The following is a 20362-nucleotide window of genomic DNA, read 5'->3' on the forward strand; positions in this document are numbered from 1 at the left end:
TCTGTGTAGCCCTGGCTGTCCTGGAACTCACTCTGTAGACCAGGCTGGCCTCGAACTCAGAAATCTGCCTGCCTCTGCCTCTTGAGTGCTGGGATCAAAGGCATGCGCCACCACACCCGGCCAATAACATTTTTTTAATTCTCAGGATAATCATTTAAAAGATTCATAGTGTTGGTGGAAAAATTTAACCTATTACGACAATGAGAAGCCCTGAAACCTTGAACTAAAGTACTTCTGTTAACAAAATTTAATATATTGAGAGCTGAACAATAATGTAAAATGTATGTATCCAAGTGTGGCTAGAAGTCATAAAACTGGAAAGAAGTCCAAGAGAGAAGAAAAGGGGCTTATAGGAAGGTGGTGAAGAGGGTAATCAGGCACACAGACTATTAAACCAGAAAAGGGAAGTGCTTCGGTGGTAGGGTACGACTAGTTATAAATCTACTTAAACTGTTTTTTTTTTTTTTTTTTTTTAGGGGAGGGAGGGGGAGGAACCTGAGATATTCTTATGTGATCGTTCTTGTAGAGACCGGAGGTTGACACTGAGTATCTCCCTCAGTCACTCTCTACTTCAAGTTTTGAGTCAAGGTTTCTCACTGACTCTGGGGCTTGCTGACTGGCTAGAATGGCTGCCAGCAAACACCAGAGATCTTCTTGGCACTGCCACCCATGATGGAATTACAGGCATAATCTACTGCATCCATCTGTGGTGGGTTCTGAGAATCCAAACGCATATCTTCATGATTGCAAACGATTTACCAGGTTAGCTATAGGAATGTTTTGAAAAGATTAAATGTACAGTGTCTTTTTTTTTTAAATTGAACTATTCTAATTCTTTGAAGGCTGAGGCAGGAGGATGGCCTGAGCTACATACCAAGATCAAAAATGGACTGGCCCTTCTTTCCATTTCTCAGGAAGGCAAAATCAGACTCATATACGAACTGTTAAATAAAAGTCGAGTATTTTCCCCTTGTAGTGTATTGAATATGTTCATTTTTGAAACGATTTCATCTACATTTGACTGAAAGTCTATTTCCTGTGGAGGCTAAGTAATATTAGGCAAAATTTTGCTCCATTTGTCTTTTCCTTTAAGGACCAATATGGAGAAATAAATTTGCTGTTTAATATCGAAAAAGCTGATCACTGTGAAAACGGCATGGCCTGTGAAATCCCAGTGGCCTTTGGATGACGGAGAAGCAAAGCTTTTGTTTGAACTGGAACATGCAAGACTCTGAAAGGCAATCAAGTGGCCTCTCTGCCCCTGAAGCTTCTCCTTGCAGCTTCCTTTCCACACTATTTCCTGTCTTAAGCACCAAGGGAATCTTAAATGAGCCAAACCCATGTGCATTAAGTGTAGTCGAGCGACTTCATGATACATTCCGTACAAATCAGAATCATTCTTCTTTATTTAATGTCTGTCTGTCGGTCTGTTTGTTTATCGCATAACTTCAAAACATCTCTCTCCCTTGGCAGAAACAGACGAACTGATGTCAGGAAAATGGCATATCGAAGCCTGAATGATAACTTGAACCCCTTAATCTTATCGTATGTTAAACGAAAGAGATTCCACCAAATCCTGCTTGAGGAGCTGCCTTGGAGAGCTCAGATGAACCTATATCTGGCAAATGCACACTTCCACTTGTTCTTACAAAAGCTGACCGACCGCACAAAGGAGAGACTTGGCTCCTCGTATTCAAGCGTCAGGTACAGAACGATGCTGGTGCAACTCCTCCCTCCATTCATCTCCTGGGCTCAGACTGGGCATTTGTATGCTCAAGGCCTCAGTTTAGCAAGGTTGTCAGAATGTCTACCTTACACTGGCCATCGCTGTGTTCTCTGTATTTTGTTATGTTGGTTTCTTTCCCAAATACATGCTCAATAATGTCCAGTGTGGTACTAATTTGCATACGTCTTGAACACGTTTATCAATGTAGCTTCCAATGTGAGGTTGACCCGGTAATACCCGTTGATATCATGCCTCTGTCCCTTCCCTTCAGAGATATTTTTGGAGGCTTGTAAAAAAACAAGAGATCATATTTTCTAATATGAGATTTATGCCATGACTTCAACATGCAACTTGAGATCTTATTCTTTACCTCTGGCTAAGTGCTGAGGTAGATACAAAGAGAAGACTATATTACCGAATGCTAGGTATTTGTTGCAAAAGTGATATCAAGTCTTCCATCCAAAACAATACTTGGTGAGGAACATAGGGCAGTGAGCTAGATGCCTCAGGTATATAGAGATGGACAAGATAAATGCATTGGAGTCTGATAGTGTATCATAAGCACCCATGCATAACTCTATTTGATGACAGATGGTAGAGTGCAATAAAATTCTTTGATACAACCTGGTGGCTTTTTTCAGGCTTGACCTTTTAGGAAGGGGTTCATGGAGATGTTACCCCTGGGTGTTGACGGATAGGTAATGTTTAGCCATGACCAGTCAGAGAAGCAGACATTCTTGATCGTTGAAGTCACAAAAGTCATAGTACAGGTAGGAAACAGGAGAGAACCCCAAATAGTCTGACCAAAATCTAGAGAAAGTGAAAGAGGTGGTGAGAAATAGAATAGTCAGTCAGTTCCGAGTCATGAAGTGTCATCCATCAGTTTATGCTAAGTCTGGGTTTATTTTGTTGTATGTGAAAGGAGATGATTAAGGGGTTTTGAGTAGGACCATGATAAGGAGTTTCCTTGGCAGGAACACATAAAAATGGGATGGCTCGGGAAAAGACTGGAGAAAAGGATGTGAAGTAAGTGGGCGTTTATTTCAGTAAACCAATGAGGCAAAGAAATTCAGGTTGAAATAAAAAATGAACTGGCCCTTCTTTCCATTTCTCCACAAGTTTGGTTAGAACCCTTGGCAGACAAACCTGCACAAAACTGCTCCTCAGAGATTTGCATTCTAGTGGCTAGCCAGCTGGTCACAATGGCTACGATTCTAATGCTGAGGCTGGCCTAAGAGGATGGTGATAGCTTAGGTAGGCCACAGAGTGAGTCTAGTTCCTTAAGAAGCAGTAGTTAGCTTAATAATGTGGCCCATGGCAGGGAAGAGACAGGCTTTTTTAGTATCCTCTGGGTACCCAGAAGTCTTCTTGTCATATGGCATCAACTCTGCCTGATGATTGCACAATAAAGCAATCAGTGGTCAAGGTTATGCCAGTGGTAATTTGCTGATAACTTTGATTGTATCATGATTCGTAGTATATGCTTGGTATTTGTCTTTATAACATTACTTAGTGCTCAGATCTTATTTTTGAAAAAGAAACAGTCATTATCTTCACTGAGTTATACCTAAATCGTGTGATTTTATTGTTCTGATAGTATTTATTTATTGTAATAGTAGGGATTAAACCTAGAGACTTACACAGGTTAGGCAACTGGTGTACCTCAGAGTTGTATCCCTAGCCCAACATAAATTATTGCTTTAGAACTCAGAGGAGAGAGGCTTCCTTCCCATATTCAAGGATCCCTTTAGGGGAGGATACAGTGTTTAAACTCCTAACAGTAAGGTTACATTATATAATCTCAAAAGTCCACGCTAAAGTGCTGGGGGCTGATTACCTGCCAAGGAAACCTATGGTCTAAGATCACAACTAAAAAATGTTTTAAAAACAAAAATTAGCTGTATTTAAAAGACAGTTCAATTTCATTTATGCTGTTTCATCTGAAATATATATATATATATATATATATATATATATATATATATATATGTGTGTGTATTGTACATATATCCATATATATTGCTTCTCTTTTCAGCTTCCGGTCATGTGACCCTAACCTCTTCTCACTGTTCCACTCTGGAACAGTGTTACCGACAGCAAAGCTGACTGTAGACAGCTACAATGCAATGCTAGATGTCCTCAATGTCTCTAAGAAAAAGAAGCACAACCAAACCCCAGGTAAAAGAAGCATGCTCATTGACACATGTGTGTGCGTGCGTGTATACACAACACATGCACACACGCACAAGAACTGATAGAGACATACATGTGCTATTTTAAAAAGCCCAGCAATTTAGTTGTGCTAGTATATTTTGGTAATTGTTCTCCTTAACTTTAACTACGTATTCAGCGTATTACCAAAAATATCTTAACTGCTCTGCAAATGTAAGGATTAGAAGCTTCTGACTGTTCTGTAAAGTCAGCACAAGACACCCCAAGACTGAGTTCTCAGCACTAAGGAGTTTTATTTGTCACAGACGGGCAAAGGGCAGGAAATAAGAAACAAAGACAGGAGATGGAGGATGAGCGAGAAAGGGGAGAGAACAGGAGGCGGGAGTAGGCAAGGGACATTTGCCCTGGAGGGACAACAGATTTCTTCTGGGTACAGAGGAGACAGACTTGACAAATGTGGCTCATAGAAAAATGTGGGATTATAAAGGCAGAATGGAAAACCATGTGTTCGGATGAATTTGTTGTGGTAAGGCTTGTTAATTAGGTGAGCCAAAGGGGTCTTTTGATAGCTGGACTTCAAGACTGTGATAGATGGCCTTTGGTAGTCAGCCCTAGGAGAAGGAAGTGACCAGATGTGGAAATAGACCTTGGTGGCTAACTTTAGGAATGTAATCTAGTGGCTTCTAGCAAGGAAGAGGGAGTAGGGAAGGGCAAGGCCTGCGGAGCCATGTTTGAGCATGGCCACCATATTTGAGCATGGCCTGCTAGAACCCCTTTATGATCAAGCTCGGGAAGCTCTGCTAGCAGATGTGATATCTGAGTGGACGTCCTTTTTCAAGTAGGTTCCACCAATGTACTGATATGGCCAGGCACAGATACCATCAGGATAACTGATTTTAAACTTTGGGATAGTCTACCATTGCCCCATAGTCTTGAATTCGCATCCTCTATGAAAGCACACCTTAAGGGCAGTGCAATAATATTCTGCTTACAGGACCAGAAGTGCTGTCATATGGTCTGGTTTCTACAGTCTCTGGGTAGTGGAGACATACAGACGTGGAGGTCCTCACATCTAGATGCTGCTGCATTTTTGCCCGTCAAAGTTGGTTGATTTTTAACCCATTCCTGTAAAGATGAAAGAATGTGAAACACTATTTTTAACCAACAGTTTTTTTCTACCTTGACTACTATCCAATTCACAAATAAAAATTTGTTTCTAGTGTCTTTATGCTCTTAAAACTCCATCAATATAGATTTTTATACTGTCATTAAAATATTCCTTTTAATGTGTATCTTGATTGCTTCTATGTGTGTGTAACATGTGTCTATCTAGTGGTGGTAGAGGTCCAAAAAGGGAGCTGAGTCCCCTGGGCCTGGAATTATAGGTGATTATAAACTTCCATGTCAGTGCCGAGAAGTGAGCCCAGGCCATATGGTAGTGCAGTCGTTTCTCTTGCCTATTGAGCCTTCTCTTAAATCCTTATTGCTGACATTTAAGTGCTATGGGCCTTCTTGCTGATCAGAATTCTCAGCAGCTAGTTAACTGCCTTGACAGCACTGGTGCATAGTAAGGTATTTGACTTTGATTATTCTAGATGTAGATTGGTACTCACAGGTCATATGGCTATCCACATAACTGAAGAGAAATGCCATAGACACAAAATCTGTTTATTTGCTTGCTTGCTTGCTTGCTTGCTTGCTTGCTTGCTTGCTTCCTTTCTTTTTTGTCTTTTTTCTTTTGTAAATTTATTGACATGTAGCTTGGCCCTAGCTTCATCCCACTATGATATTGGAGACAGGGCATTAGACTCAAGACACCTATGGGAGAGGAGATATGTGGCAGGTGAAACAGTTCTGGGCTGATGTCACCATAGCTGAGCAATGAGTGGCCAGGGTGCCACGTATGAGAGTGTGCAGGCCCTGGGAACGGGTGTTTGAGAAGATTAAAGAACAGTGCATGTAGTACAACCAACTTAAGCTTATCCTCAACTAGCTTACCAATAAATGAGACTCGGACTATAGTTATTTTATTTGGCCTTGACAATTACTGGGGTGGAGTTACCCCTAATCTACTCTTCAAACTGCTGGCCTGGCTCCCTCCCCAGCTGTGTACCCCAGATACTTGCTGTTTTTCCTGGCCATACGCTCATGGTCTTCTCCTCTCATGGCAGCTTCCTCCTCTCCTCCCATTCTTCTTCTTTCTTCACCTGGTCTCTCCTCTGTCTCCAACCAGGTCACTCCAAGCCTACCTACCTCTAATTCCTCCAGTAATTGGCAGTAGTCAATTTTATTCAACCAATAGTTTTAAATCAAGGAACAAGGTTTGCACAATAAAAGCTTATGAACGCGAGACGTTACTCGCTGGCCTAGACCTTCAGGTATAGAATGTAGCGTTGCAGAACATAGCGACAGAACAAACCTCCACAAGTGTATTTTGTCACTGTTTCCTCAACACCTGCTCATTTCTTTGATTCCATTGCTCATTTATGCCCCTCTCTTATCCTGGGATGTTCTTCTCCACATTTCCCTCATAGAGTTAGCCACAACTTCTGTCCTCCAATGTCTAAAGGTCTTTTATTTATTGTTAGTATTTTTTTAAAAAAGATTTATTTATTATTGTATCTAAGTACACTGTAGCTGTCTCCAGAAGCACCAGAAGAGGTCGTCAGATCTCATTATGGGTGGTTGTGAGCCACCATGTGGTTGGTAGGATTTGAACTCAGGACCTTCAGAAGAGCAGTCGGTGCTCTTAACCACTGAGCCATCTCTCCAGCCCTATTGTTACTATTTTTAATAGAAACTTCTGGTTCATTGTGTCTTTGGTTGACTCATTCCTTCTCCAAGTTTATGTAACATGTTATTATTACATGACATATGTTACCTTTATGGGAATGTAAATATATGTTTTTAATGGTTTTATGCTTTATGTTTTATTTTCAAGTTACATTTTTGACAGTATTTTGCTTTATTTTTGGAATATAGATATAGAAGATTTATCTGTACTTTTCAATTCCAAAAGCGATGATAACATTTCCAAGACGAAAACACAAACAATTTATGAATCAGACTCTCAATTAGGCATTGGTGTTAATATCAGAGAGAAGGATCGAATGCTGATTTGGGGACTGGATCATTTTATGAAAATCTTCTTATGCTGCAGGAGAGCGATGGTAATGCATTCCTTTCCGTTTGCTCATAGACCAGACTAGACTCACCATAAACTCAGGTGTGTAGGATATGCACCCTTACTACATACAGACTTCTTGCTAGGCTTTGCCTCAGTCACTTTTCAGGTTTGCCTGATATGATACTGAAGATGTACATGTTGTCTAGCTGTCATCTTTGCACCCAGAGCCTCCTTGGTTGTCATGAAGATCCTGTGATGGTATATGTGCCTTGACTGCTTTTCTACAATGAGTCGGAAATGGGAGTCCTTTGTGATAGCACTAGATGTGTCCCCAGTGTTGCTAAGACTCCTATGGTCTCACAACCCTCTCTTTCTCTAGCACAAGAGAAGGCTTAGGATGTCTACTTTGAAAACCTTACATTTGTTTCAACTTCCTGATTCTATCAGTCCACTTATGTCCATTTATGCTAATTCCTCCCCTCTCGTGTGTGTGTGTGTGTGTGTGTGTGTGTGTGTGTGTGTACATGTGGGTGCAGGTGTTTGTATATGGAGGCAATGTCAGGACATTGGGTACCCCACACTATCATTCACTGCTCCTTTTCTATCCCAGAGTCTCTCACTGAACCCTGAACTAGGCTGGCAAACTGTAAGCCACAGTGATCCTTCTGTCACTGCCAACCCTGCCCCTGACCCCAGTACAGTAGTCACAGGTACAGTGTATGTGTCACAGTGGCCATGCCTGGCTTTTAAATGTGGATGCTAGAGGTTTTAACACAGGTCCTCATGCTTATGCAGAAGGCATTCCTACACACAGACCCATCTCTGCAGCCATCTTTTATATATCTAAAATACTAACAGGCAGCTAACCTCAGGATTGGAATTATTAGATAGAAAGAAATTAGTTTGTTCTTAGTCACAGCAGAAAAGCCATATACTTAAAACATCTTGAACGTGGAGAGGACCACTATACTTTAAAGACAAGGAATGAGCACTTGGGTTTTCTCCATGGAATAAACAGGGTAAATTCACAAAAAGACAACTAAACCCTAATCATCTCCTTGACCACAAGCATCCAATTTTATACCCATCCCTATTAACTTCAGAGCAGTGGAGGAGTCAAGCTCTCCTCTCTGTGTGGAGCTCAGCTTGTCAAGGTCCCTGTTATATCATTCCTCCTCAGAAAGGACTTTCTTTCCTGACCCTCAGCTAACATATCCTCTCATTCCATACGACTTCTGACTTAGTTCTGCTTTAATTTTTAAATTAATTAACTTTTAAATTAATTAATTTTAAATTATTTCTCTCTCTCTCTCTCTCTCTCTCTCTCTCTCTCTCTCTCTCTCTCTGTGTGTGTGTGTGTGTGTGTGTGCACAAGCGCATCTCTCTGTGTGTATATGTACATGAGTGCAGGTGGCCAAGAAAGTCAGAGGCATGGGATTCCCTACAGCTGGAGTCACAGGTGGTTTTGAGCCATCTGCTGTGGGTGCTAGGAATCAGATTCAGGTCCTCCGGGAGAGCACTGTGTGCCCTAACCTGTTGAATCATTTCTCCAGCTCTTGCTTCATTTAAGATAAAATATATTTTCTGCTGAAAACCCATTTTTGCGTACCTTTCTACTCTTGGTCTTCTCTTGGAAAGTTAAGCAGCAGAAAAGTAGAACAGCTGCCCCTGTTCACTGCTGCATCCCCAGTACCTATAAAAATGGGATCTGGGATTCTGGCTATGAATATGTAAATCTTCTTCACTCAGTGGGTTGAGGACCATGGACAAATTAGCCTAGGCATCAATTCCTTATTGCTAGAGTGCTAGAATATGTACGCTTCTCAGGACTGGGGAACTCAAACCAGCTAATGTATATAAATATCATGTCGCAGTGTTATGCCTGTGAATAGTACATAACAAGTGGTTTTAGTTAGGTGGTTTTTTGTTTTTGTTTTTGTTTTTTATCATTGACATATGTGTTTTCAGATAAAAAAAAAAAAGAGTAAAGTTTTCTATACCTCTATAATGTCTGGATCTTTGTGGTACTGAATGTGATGTTTGTCTTAGGTTCTTGCTTACCGTGGTGGCTACTGGACTCTACTGCAGAATTGCTGCAGGGTCTTCTGGAACTTCTCCCGGGAGCTGCAGATACTACTGAAGCAGACTGTGGATAGTTGCAAAACCTTTCCTGTTAGCCAGGATAGCTTTCTCTGTATCTGTGTGCTACCCTTTTACCTGGGCGCAGAACTGCTTATTGACATGTTGATAAGGCTGCAGAGCACCAATTCTATCAAGGTAAGGGCATTTGGGTAATTATTTTTATTGTATCCAATTAAAAAAATATGCCTTTTATCGTGAAACTTGGGATAAGTAGACATTGATATTTTTCTTGTGTTCCCATTTGGTTTGCTTCTCATTATAAATTTGTTCAGAGTGCATAACTTGCATTAATGTTAATTAAAAAATCTTAGCCTGAAAATCTAGTTTGTTTGAAGGAAAGAGATAGAAACCCTTACTGTCTCCTATATGAATTCCATGAGCAAGCAGAGCTGCTCATGTGACCTCTCTCCCAGTAGCCTGTCTATCCCTGCTCAGTTGCTCCAGGTGCTAAGTCTTGTAGCTATTAAAAATCTGTCACACCATGACCCAGGTTATGGAAATAAAATAGAAATAATATAATATGCAATAACAAATCTATTGAAAATTTGGAAACACATTAAGATATAACATAACATTTCTGAAGGAAAGTATCTAATAACAATATCACGAAAGACAAAGCATGTAAATTAAGCTATTTATACTGATTGTTGCAGTAAGTGGGATGTGATGATTTAAGGATGTATTTACCATAATCCTGGAGTAATGACAGCACCAAAAAGTGATAGCTAAAGACCCAGCAATGTGAAACCATATAATACTCAATTAACTTGAGAAGGAAAGAGCTAGTAAATGGTCAAACATACAAAGAACGAGTTGAAAACATATACCAAGTCTTGTGGTTTGAATGAAGAGGGACCTCATAGGCTCACAGAGAGATGCATCATTTAAAGGATTCGGAGGTATGGTTGTGTTAGAGTGGGCGGGGCCTTCTTGGAAGAAGTATGCCACTGGATGGGCTTTGAGGGTTCAAAAAGCTCAGAGTTTCCCTTTTTTTTGCTGCCTGAGGATCCAGATGTAGATGCTAGAGTTCCTTCTCCAGCACCATGTCTGCCTGTGTGCTGCCATGCTTTCCACCATGCTGGCAGTGTGAGTTAACAACATTTCGAGGCTTAGTAAAGCTTTAGTCCATAGGATCACATCAAACTCAAAAGGATCTAAACAGCAGATAAAACAATCAGCAGAATGAAGAGATAACTTAGGGCCAGAAAGATGGCTCAGGGTGTAAAACACTTGTCACACAAGCGTGAAGACTGGAGTTTGGGTCCCAAGGACCCATTTAAAAGCCAAGCAGGCTTCCTATAATCCTATCGCATAAGAAGTAGAAAAAGGAATCTCTAGTGCAATCCAGAAGGCTGGAGCAGCTGAAATGACAAGCCCTGTCTCAACAGACAAGGCAGAGACACTGAGGAGTATGTTCAGTTTCAACCTCTGCGTATACATGCACACACATGCCACACACACATGCTCTCTCATACATGTGAACATGCACATACATGTTATATCATTCTTGAGAGGGAGAGAGAGAACTGTTTAGAGGAAGCATTCCCCAACTACAGACATGATAATCAGTGTTAAAGTGCATTTGGAACTCAGCTAAACAGCCAAAGAAGAAATCTTCGTATACTGACTGAAAATAAGGACTTGATCTAAATAGACATCTCTCAAAATAAGACATACACATGAGGCTGTATTGTGATATTTGTAGATTGATTAGTGTAATTTTAGGGATATAATTAAAAATGATAAAATGATAAAATGAGTATACCCTAAAGCTTGGAAACTATCGAAGCCTGGAGAAGGTTCAGGGGGTCTTATTATTTTCTCTACTGTTTTGAGTGCTTTAATTCATCTTCAACAAACCTCTTAAAGAACTTTACATGGCACATACTAAATCTTTAAAATTTTGGACCACACCCAAACCCCTCCCTACTCTTCCTATGCCATTTCAGTTCTGGTGTGTCAACCCTGCTTGCTTCTTGGTGTTATCTGGTCACATGCATCCCTTCCCCTGCCCTGGCTCGTCAGGTTGGTGTCAATAGAGAGAGGGGCGATGCCAAATAAGATACTTTGAGATAGAATCCCAGCATTGTTGGTAGTGAACTCTGTATTGGAAAGTGATGTCACTGCCGAGGACTTCCTTACCCTCATTCTAGAAATGACTCTGACAGCTGACATAGTAAGTAAGCATGACAAGCCAGAAAGGACTGAGTGGGACAGGTGGACAAGAGGCAGGCAAGTGCTGAGCCCTTCCCTTGGAAATCTGAGACAAAGAAACTGGAGCTAGCTCCTTACACATGCATGTGACACTGCAGACCCAGTGGATTGGGAACCGGGCTCCTAACTCAAGACATGGTTTCCTCTGAGCATGCTCTGTGTGTCCATGTGCTGGCAGTAGGTAAGGAATAAACCTCTAATGGAGAGGACAACCCCAGCTCTGGCACCTCTTCATCTCTGGTCCTCTAGAGCCACATGACAAGCATCATCTTAGTTTAAAGTTGTGAATCTTGCTCAGCCCCCACCTCCATTAATGCCTTCAGCCTCTTAATGAGGTACCAGGACAGAAGGAGCTGACCCCAGGTGGCTGTTTGGAGCTACACCCTGGCCCTTAGATAGACTTTATGCACTTTGCTTTGCTGCAGAAAATTTCAGAGGAATCCGCATATGCATTGGGTCTCATGGGAAATAAGCACAGTGGTAGTTAAAATAGTAACTTTTTAATCTGGAAAGAAAATCAGGCCTTCCCAGAGTCAGCACACAGGAGCTGTGTTCCAGAGGCCAAAGCAAAGTTGTACTTCATGCTGGAAGCTAAACTTGGTAATAGATGAGCGTCTCCTAGGTAGTACTGAGTTTGAAGGCATGAAGAACAAAGGAGACCTGGGACTGTGAAAGACAAGGAGAGGCTACTGGTGAAGGTGGAAGGTTCATTAACAGTCGAAGGCTCAGGATGAAAGGGGTCATGCAGAGAAGTTGAGGCTTGGCATCTTGAAGAGAGTCTAGGAGAGGTTGTTGGTGAAAGTGCTGTCCTCTTTTGACAAGAGTCCGCAGCAGTTTGGAGACACCAGTATCATGGGATGACCACTAACTGGAGGTAGCCTAAGCCTAGAAGATAAGGTTTGTGTGCTTTTAAGGGCTAACCAAGCCTTTTGGAGGAGCCCAGAAGGTCGTGAGTAAATCCCAGATGTTGGGCGTCAAGTTATTTACAGCGTTGACTTTGGCTTGGTGTTGTTCAGATTGTGACTGTGTCCTGGTTCCTCTCTCTGAAGTTAAAAAAAAAAAAGCATTTAATTAATTTATTTTTTATTGTATAGGGGCCCATGGTTTTATATTTTCTATTTTAAAAAAAAAGTTTGGATTTTAAGAGACTGAATGTTTAAAATGTTTGTATTTGTAAGACGTGGGACTTTTTAAAATGGAAAAGTATTTTATATTTGGATGTTGAAATTAACGTGTTATCTTGGGGTTGAATAAGAAAGAAAAGGTTGTGGCTTAATAGTAACGTTCTTATGTGTCAAGTTGACAAGGAGTCAGCTGTGCTGGCTAGTTTTATATCAACGGACACAAGCTAAAGTCATCTGAGAAGAAGGAACCTCAAATGAGAAAATGCTTTCGTAAGACCAGGCTGTAGGCAAGTCATAGGACATTTTCTTAGTGATTGATGGAAGAGAGCCAAGTCCACGGTGGGTGGTGCCATCCCTGGGGAGGTGGTTCTGGGTTCTCTAAGAAAGCAGGCTGAGCAAGACATGGAGAGAAAGCCAGTAGGCAGCACCCATCCATGGCCTGTGCATCAGCTCTTGCCTCCAGGTTCCTGCCATGCTTCAGCTCCTGTCCTGAAATCCTTTAGTGATGACCAGTGATATGGAAATGTAAGCCAAATAAACCCTTTTGACTCCAAGTTGCTTTTGGTTGGTTTTGGTGTTTCACCATAGCAGTAGTAACCCTAACTAAGACACCTCCATAACATTGACTTTTATATTAAGGAATTGGTAAATGTGCCAAACATACCAGGAAAAATTATCTGTTGTACAAATGACATGCTTTTCCTAAAAGCCTTATCATGTTGGTTTAATGTCCATACTTAAGTCAGCAATGAATAATTACCCAGGCTAGACCTCAGTGTCTGCTACCTGATTAATATCAACTGTCAATTATTTAGGTTAAAATGTGAAATAGTTAGAACCAAACAAAATAAAAAAACTTAGTGGCACCATCATATCCCATACAATAAGCAGCCACACGCATCTGCTGGCTCTAGTAAATTAAAGCGAACAGAAATCCAGCACATTTCCCTTACCACAGATGATTATATCACACCACACCATCTCCCATTACAAAGCTGTAAATCACCTAAACATTAATTTTCCCTTTTAGTTCAGCCCCTTCTCATGTTTCATTATCACACTGACTTACCAGAAAAATATGTAGTGAGACCCTAAATCTGGGTACCTTATCTCCACGTGCTTCTTGCAGCCGTTCGAAGAGAAAGGCGAATTCAGTATTCCCAGCTGTTACGGGAACATCAAATCTGATAACGGAGGTTCCAGCCTGATTTTTGAACATCCTTTGGATGATGTCAACGTGGTAGATTTGAGATGGATCCATGACTTTGTGTTGAAGTCTCTGGAGGTTCTATACCAAGTGGAGAAGTGGGAAACACTGGTGTTTCTTGCCATTCAGTTCAACATTATTTCACAGTATGTCTGGCCCGCAAAGGCAACAAAAAGTAACAGATTTGTTTAGGGGATAGTTTTTTTAGCTCAAGCTAACTTTTCGATGTATTCTCTACCCCGGCCCAGTGAGAGGTACACAGAGCAGGTGACACCGCTGTTGGTGTATGCGCAGCGCCAACTGGTCCAGCGGATAAAAGAGCTGAATGGTCCTGATCTCTCCCGTCAGGCTTGTGCCAGATACGAGGCTGAAAATGGAGAAAAGGTAAGCTGGGCTGATTCTCACTCAGCTACACATGAAAGGGAAGGGTTTAGGAACCAGATAAGCAGTATTTTCACTGGAGCATCCTCCACTCAGATCCACAGATGCTACTGACAGCTTGCCCTCGGTCAGTGCTTTCCAGGTATAGCAAATCCAGAAGTGTAGGCCTTCCACACAAGAAATGTTTGTCCAAGTCAGGGCTGACACACTCCTTAGAAACAATGGAATGGCTTCTATATCCCACAATAATTTTCAGGAGTCGTGTTTTGTGTTTGAGTTAATTTTAAAATAATGAAAAAGTGACTTTTAGAACAAAGAAAAAAATTTAAATCCAGTATTTTGTTTGTTCTTGTAACCCACTGGAATATGTTCCCTATGAACAGAAATGTTTGTTTATTTGCTCTCTGATGCTACATCATCCTCTTGGTGTGTACCAATGCATAACCCACTGGTGTTCAATAAAGATTTGTTTAAAGAACCCAGAGAGAGGATGGGCCATCCATGTGCACTTGTTAAACTGTAGAAAGACTTTTGCATCTTCTCAGATTGTTTCCCTCTCATTATGGAATGCCCACAAGAGACGATAAAGACTGGACCGAGAGGCAGCTGTATCTTGAGTGATTGCTTTTGGTTAGACCGAGGGATGGGGGTTGAGACCTGGAGGGAAGAGGGTCTTGGGCTCTTTAAAGGAATTTCTTTTCATCTAAACACTTTTTTTTTCTGTTTTCATATGTTTTACAATTTGAGGACTCAAACATCTGTTCAAGAAATTGTCACAATACTATAGAAGCAATTAGTTTTGAAAAACTTCATCAAGGAAGTTAAAATTACATTAGTAGGCTGCAGCCAAATCTGCCATTGGAAGAGAAGCCTGTATCTGAGATGTGCTTCAGCTCACATAATGGAATATATATTTAGACCCATGAACTTATAGACTATCAGGAAATCATATTCTGATTGTGGCACATAATCTCTCCAATGTTCTCCCAGCTGTGCTGTGGACAAGAGAATTATGGAAAAATTACATAGCTGTGTTTTCCCCAAAGTCCTCAGGATGGAGTAGTACTCCACCAGCTTTTATTTGTAGTACTGATTCACATCTGGACAGAGACTGAGACAGACATTTCAAGGGAGCCAGACTTTGAACTGCACTGCCTAAGCACTGTTTGTGCTTGTCTTTTTAAGATCACCTGTCGAAACTTTATTGGGAAGCGCCTCAAGATTGATCTTTCCACACCCAAGAACTTGGCTGAGCTAGAAGGCAGTTCTGACCCCCTGAAGACGCTCATCACTTCAGGTCAGACCCAGTTCTAATGTGAACCCTGCCTTCTTTAAGGTTCGCTATCGTGTTCTGCATGTCTGCTCTTCCACAATGGCAAAATGAGAAAGTCTATTTCTCATGTTTACTTGAAAATAAACCATCTGATATTTATCATTTTATGTTGCTGTAAATGTCCTACAAGGATGATTGAACACTTACATATGTTTAAAGTTCTTTTTTTTATAAGCTGAAGGGAAAGAAAAGGAAAAGGAGAAATGCTGAGAAGTGTCGACTTTGTGCATTTTTCTGCTTTTGTCTTCTTGGGAATGTGCACGTGTGTGTGTGTGTGTGTGTGTGTGTGTGTGTGTGTGTACATGTGTGTGTGCGTACATGTATATGCATGCAGCTTCCATTTCCTCCTTCAGTGTACAAGGCTCCCACTGACTATGTCATGGTAAGTTGTTGGCATTATCATCTTATAATCAGCAAGCTGGAAAAGGCTTTGCAATACTTTGATTTACTTGCTCTGATCAGTTGAACGAAAATGGCCCAAATACTCTCAAGTGTTTGAATGCTTGGCCAATAGGGAGCAGCACTGTTGTGACATGTGGCCATGCTGGAGTAGTTGTGGTCTTGTTGGGAGAAGTGTGTCACTGGGGTGGATTTTAAGTTTTAGAAACTTAAGCCAGGCCCAGTGTCACTCTCTCTTCCTGCTGCCTGCTGATCCAGATGTAGAATTTTTAGCTCCTTCTCGAGAACAACACCATGTCTTACTTGAGTGCTACCATATTTCCTGCCATGATGACAGTGGACTTAACGTCTGAACTGTAAGCCAGACCCAGTGAAATGTTTTCCTGTATAAGAGGTGCTTGCTGCGGTCATGGTGTCTCCTCACAGCAATAGAACCTTAATGAAAAACCTTGCTTTTAGATAATGAGATTTCCAGAGGGTTTTCACCAGTGTAATTTGTAGAACTGAAGCAACAGAATAAGTTGAAAACAGAGGGGCTGAAGAGATGGCTCATTAATTAAGAGAGCTTGCTGTAGTTCCAAGGGCATGTGTTCTGTTTCCAGTACCCACATTGTGTCACTCATAACTGCCTGCGACTCCAGCTCCAAACAGCTCAACATCCACTTCTGTCTGGCCTCTGGGGGTACCTACACACACGTGGCATGCACTTACATAGACATTTATGCATGTATGTAGAGAAAAATAAGATAAATCTAAACCCAAACAAACCTAATTGTACTGTCATGATTACACAAATAGCTCTTTGAAGAACAGGAGAATACAAATAAAACCTGCACTCTATTGTGCTTCTCAAGTGTGTTGTAGAAATTTTTAATCCTAATCTGGGGTTTCTACCCAGCTTTTGATCATTCAGTTTCTGGATAAAAGACAAGCAATGTTTATTATTTACATACAATAAAGCTTAAACAGCACAAGAGCTGGGCAGATATCTACTCTCTATGCTATTAGAATCTATTTTCCTGTAGATTCCCCACATTATTACATAGTATGTTTCATCTGAGCTGCTCTTAACTCCCACTGGCCAGCCCTCAGGGCTATATTTTCATGACTTATAGCAATTTTCTCTTCCTCTCCACCTCTTCTTTCCCTCCTGGTTCTCCTCCCTGCTACCCCACTCCCAATCCCGGAAACCCTAAACCCAGCCCAGCTATTGGCTGTCAGCATCTTTATTTACCAATCAGAAATAGCTTTGGGACAAAGTCACATAGGGTCACTTGGGTCTAAGTTCCCACTGTAGACATGGGGACTCTCTCGTGTTGACTCTCTCATTTCTGGGGCAATTAGGTCTTGGGGACCTGCATTTAGCATTACAATAAACATCAAAAGACCAAACCTCAACAAATTGTCTATGTTTCTGGGACAGGAAAGGATCATAATCTTTCCTTTGGGATGTTATCTACTAATTTTCTGTATGTGCAGATGCATCATTAGTCATTTAGCCATTTGTCGAGTTGGTCCTCCAGCCATCCAGTCACTCAGCAAACTCTTACTGAGGATCTGTTGAGTTTTAAGTGCTGTCATAAGGTACAGAGGATTCTAAGATGCATGAGATTGCAGATTCCTCAGAGAGGAATTCATGGTCTGTTGAGGGAGATTGTAATTGGTAATATCATTACTATCTCTGCTGCTATAAACTGCAAATATCTGGCGTTCACCACTAAAGACCACAGAAAGGCAAAAGGTCAATGAGGTCAGCGGGAAGTAGGCAGTAACGTACTCCAGGGAGCAGGATGAAGGGGGCTTAGCCTTATCTGGAGAACAGAGGGAGCCTTGCAAGAGGATGCGAGGAGAAAAGGGTCAAAGGTCTCCTCAAAGAATCTTCTGCAGCGATGTAGACATAGGTTCAAAGGAACCCACTTGGGAGCCAGAGGGCTGCTGCTCCTGCCTTGGATATGAATGGAGGCCTGTAGCTGAGCAGTTAGAGGAGAGGGAACAGACAGGAAAGAAAGGGAGAGGAAGGCCACAGGACTTCATTCTGTCCTGACTAGACATGAAGGGAGGATGAGGGTTGTGGGAGTTCACATGTTTATGGAGCCTCAGCAAGTACCTGGGAGGATAAGATGTCTTTACCCAGACAGGAAACCAACCCGAGGAAGCACAGGTCAGAAGCAAGGGGGTGCTATTGCATCTCTAGTTTTGCCTGGATACTTGAGGAGAGGTGGAGGGTAGATGACTGGTGGATACCTAAGGAGAGGCATAGGGTAGATGGCTGATGAATACCAGAAGAGCGGTATTGCACAGATGGCTGGTGGATACCCAATGAGAGGCATTGAGTATGAGTAGGTGGTTGGATGTACAGATAGCATTCTGAGTAAGCTGGTTTGGAAAACTGTTGAGTCATCTGTATATTGGTTATGGTTGAAGTCAGGGAGAGTTCTGGGGAGTATAGACCTGAGGATATCCCATCTAGGAAGCCATGTCAGTCAAAGCATGGAGTGGCTCTCTAACAGCGACAAATGTTTCCCACCTCTTGAGCTTACAGTGAGAAAGGACTGCTTATTGCCTCTGAGTCTGTGTAAGGTTGGATAGTGAGCTGCTGACATCATGGTAGAAGAAGTATCTTGACAAGGCTTCTGTGCCAGTGGGGTGGTTTGAATATGTTTGGCCCAGGGAGCGGCACTATTAGGAAGTGTGGCCATGTTGGAGAAAGTGTGTCACTGTGGGGATGGGCTTTAAGACTCTTCTCCTAGGCACACGGGAGTCAGTCTTCTTCTGTTTACTTTGGAACAAGTTGAGAAACTCTCAGCTCCTCTAGCACCATGCCTGCCTGGATGCCACCATGCTTTCTGCCTTGATGATAATGGACTGAACTTTTGAAACTGTAAGCCAGCCCCAATTAAATGTTGGCCTTTATAAGAGTTGCCTTGGTCATGGTGTCTGTTCACAGCAATTAAACCCTAACCAAGACATCTAGGAAACAGGACTATTAAACTGGGGAGTTTGTCTGATCGGCATGGAGAAAGCACAGCCTTGACAGACTACATATGCATGTACCATATGCTTTGGGCTAAGGTCACTGCTTAGATTCATTATTTAATTTATTTTTAATTTTTTAAAGATTTACTTGTTTTATGTATATGAGTATTTTGCCTGTGTGGATAAATGTGCATGCACCCTGTGTATTTCTGGTGCCCATGGAGCCAAGAAGAAGGTATCAAATCTTCTGGTATTGGAGTTGAAGATGGTTGTAAGCCCCTGTGTGGGCACTGGGAATTGAACCCAGATCCTCTGCAAGAACACATGCTCTTAACCGCTAAGCCATCTCTTCAGTCCCTAGGTTCATTTATTTACTTAATTACACTACCCTCCCCCTCCCAAGAAAAAGAGATATACAGTTGCCAGTTGGTTTTTACATAGATGCTTTTTGTTTTTTGTTTTGTTTTCAATTTTTATTAGATATTTTCATTTACATTTCAAATGCTATCCCAAAAGTCCCCTATACCCTCCACTGCCCTGCTCCCCTACCCACCCACTCCTACTTCTTGGCCCTGACATTTCCCTGTACTGGGGCATATAAAGTTTGCATGACCAAGGGGCCTCTCTTCCCAATGATGGCTGAATACGCCATCTTCTGCTACATATGCAGCTAGAGACGCGAGCTCTGGGGGTACTGGTTAGTTCATATTGTTGTTCCTCCTATAGGGTTGCAGACCCCTTCAACTCCTTCGGTACTTTCTCTAGCTCCTTCATTGGGGGCCCTGTGTTCTATCCAATAGATGACTGTGAGCATCCACTTCTGTATTTGCCAGGTACTGGCATAGCCTCACAAGAGACAGCTATATCAGGGTCCTTTCAGCAAAATCATGCTAGCATATGCCATAGTGTCTACGTTTGGTGGTTGATTATGGGATGGATCCCCTGGTGGGGAAGTCTCTAGATGGTCCATCCGTTTGTCTTAGCTCTAAACTTTGTCTCTATAACTCATTCCATGGTTATTTTGTCCCCTATTCTAAGGAGGAATGAAGTATCCACGTGTTGGGCTTCCTTCTTCTTAATTTTCTTGTGTTTTGCAAATTGTATCTTGGGTATTCTAAGTTTCTGGGCTAATATCCACTTATCAGTGAGTGTATATCTAGAGACTTCTTTTGTGATTGGGTTACCTCACTAAGGATGATATCCTCCAGATATATCCATTTGGCCAACAATTTCATAAGTTCATTGTTTTTAATAGCTGAGTAGTACTCCATTGTGTAAATGTACCACATTTTCTGTATCCATTCCTCTATTGAGGGATATCTAGGTTCTTTTCAGCTTCTGGCTATTATAAATAAGGCTGCTATGAACAAAGTGGAGTATGTGTCCTTATTACCAGTTGGAACATCTTCTGGGTATATGCCCAGAAGAGGTATTGCTGGATCTTCCAGTAGTACTATGTCCAGTTTTCTGAGGAACCGGCATACTGATTTCTAGAGTGGTTGTACAAGCTTGCAATCCCACCAGCAATGGAGGAGTGTTCCTCTTTCTCCACATCCTTGCC

At 41.7% G+C, this 20362-nt stretch overlaps 1 protein-coding gene across 1 annotated transcript in view; it reads left to right on the forward strand.

Moving 5' to 3' along the window:
- The window catches only part of Cfap54 (cilia and flagella associated protein 54), a 287635-nt gene that overhangs the window by 109491 nt on the left and 157782 nt on the right, over positions 1-20362 (forward strand). Inside the window, exons 33-39 of the mRNA XM_021205638.1 lie at positions 1474-1704; positions 3762-3904; positions 6881-7068; positions 9075-9302; positions 13635-13858; positions 13961-14096; positions 15279-15390. Of these exons, the coding sequence (XP_021061297.1) occupies positions 1474-1704; positions 3762-3904; positions 6881-7068; positions 9075-9302; positions 13635-13858; positions 13961-14096; positions 15279-15390 (1262 nt within the window). The remainder of the gene's footprint in view (positions 1-1473; positions 1705-3761; positions 3905-6880; positions 7069-9074; positions 9303-13634; positions 13859-13960; positions 14097-15278; positions 15391-20362) is intronic.

The sequence above is a fragment of the Mus pahari genome, chromosome 9 (genome assembly GCF_900095145.1).
Source record: "Mus pahari chromosome 9, PAHARI_EIJ_v1.1, whole genome shotgun sequence".
NCBI classification, from domain to species: Eukaryota; Metazoa; Chordata; class Mammalia; order Rodentia; family Muridae; genus Mus; species Mus pahari.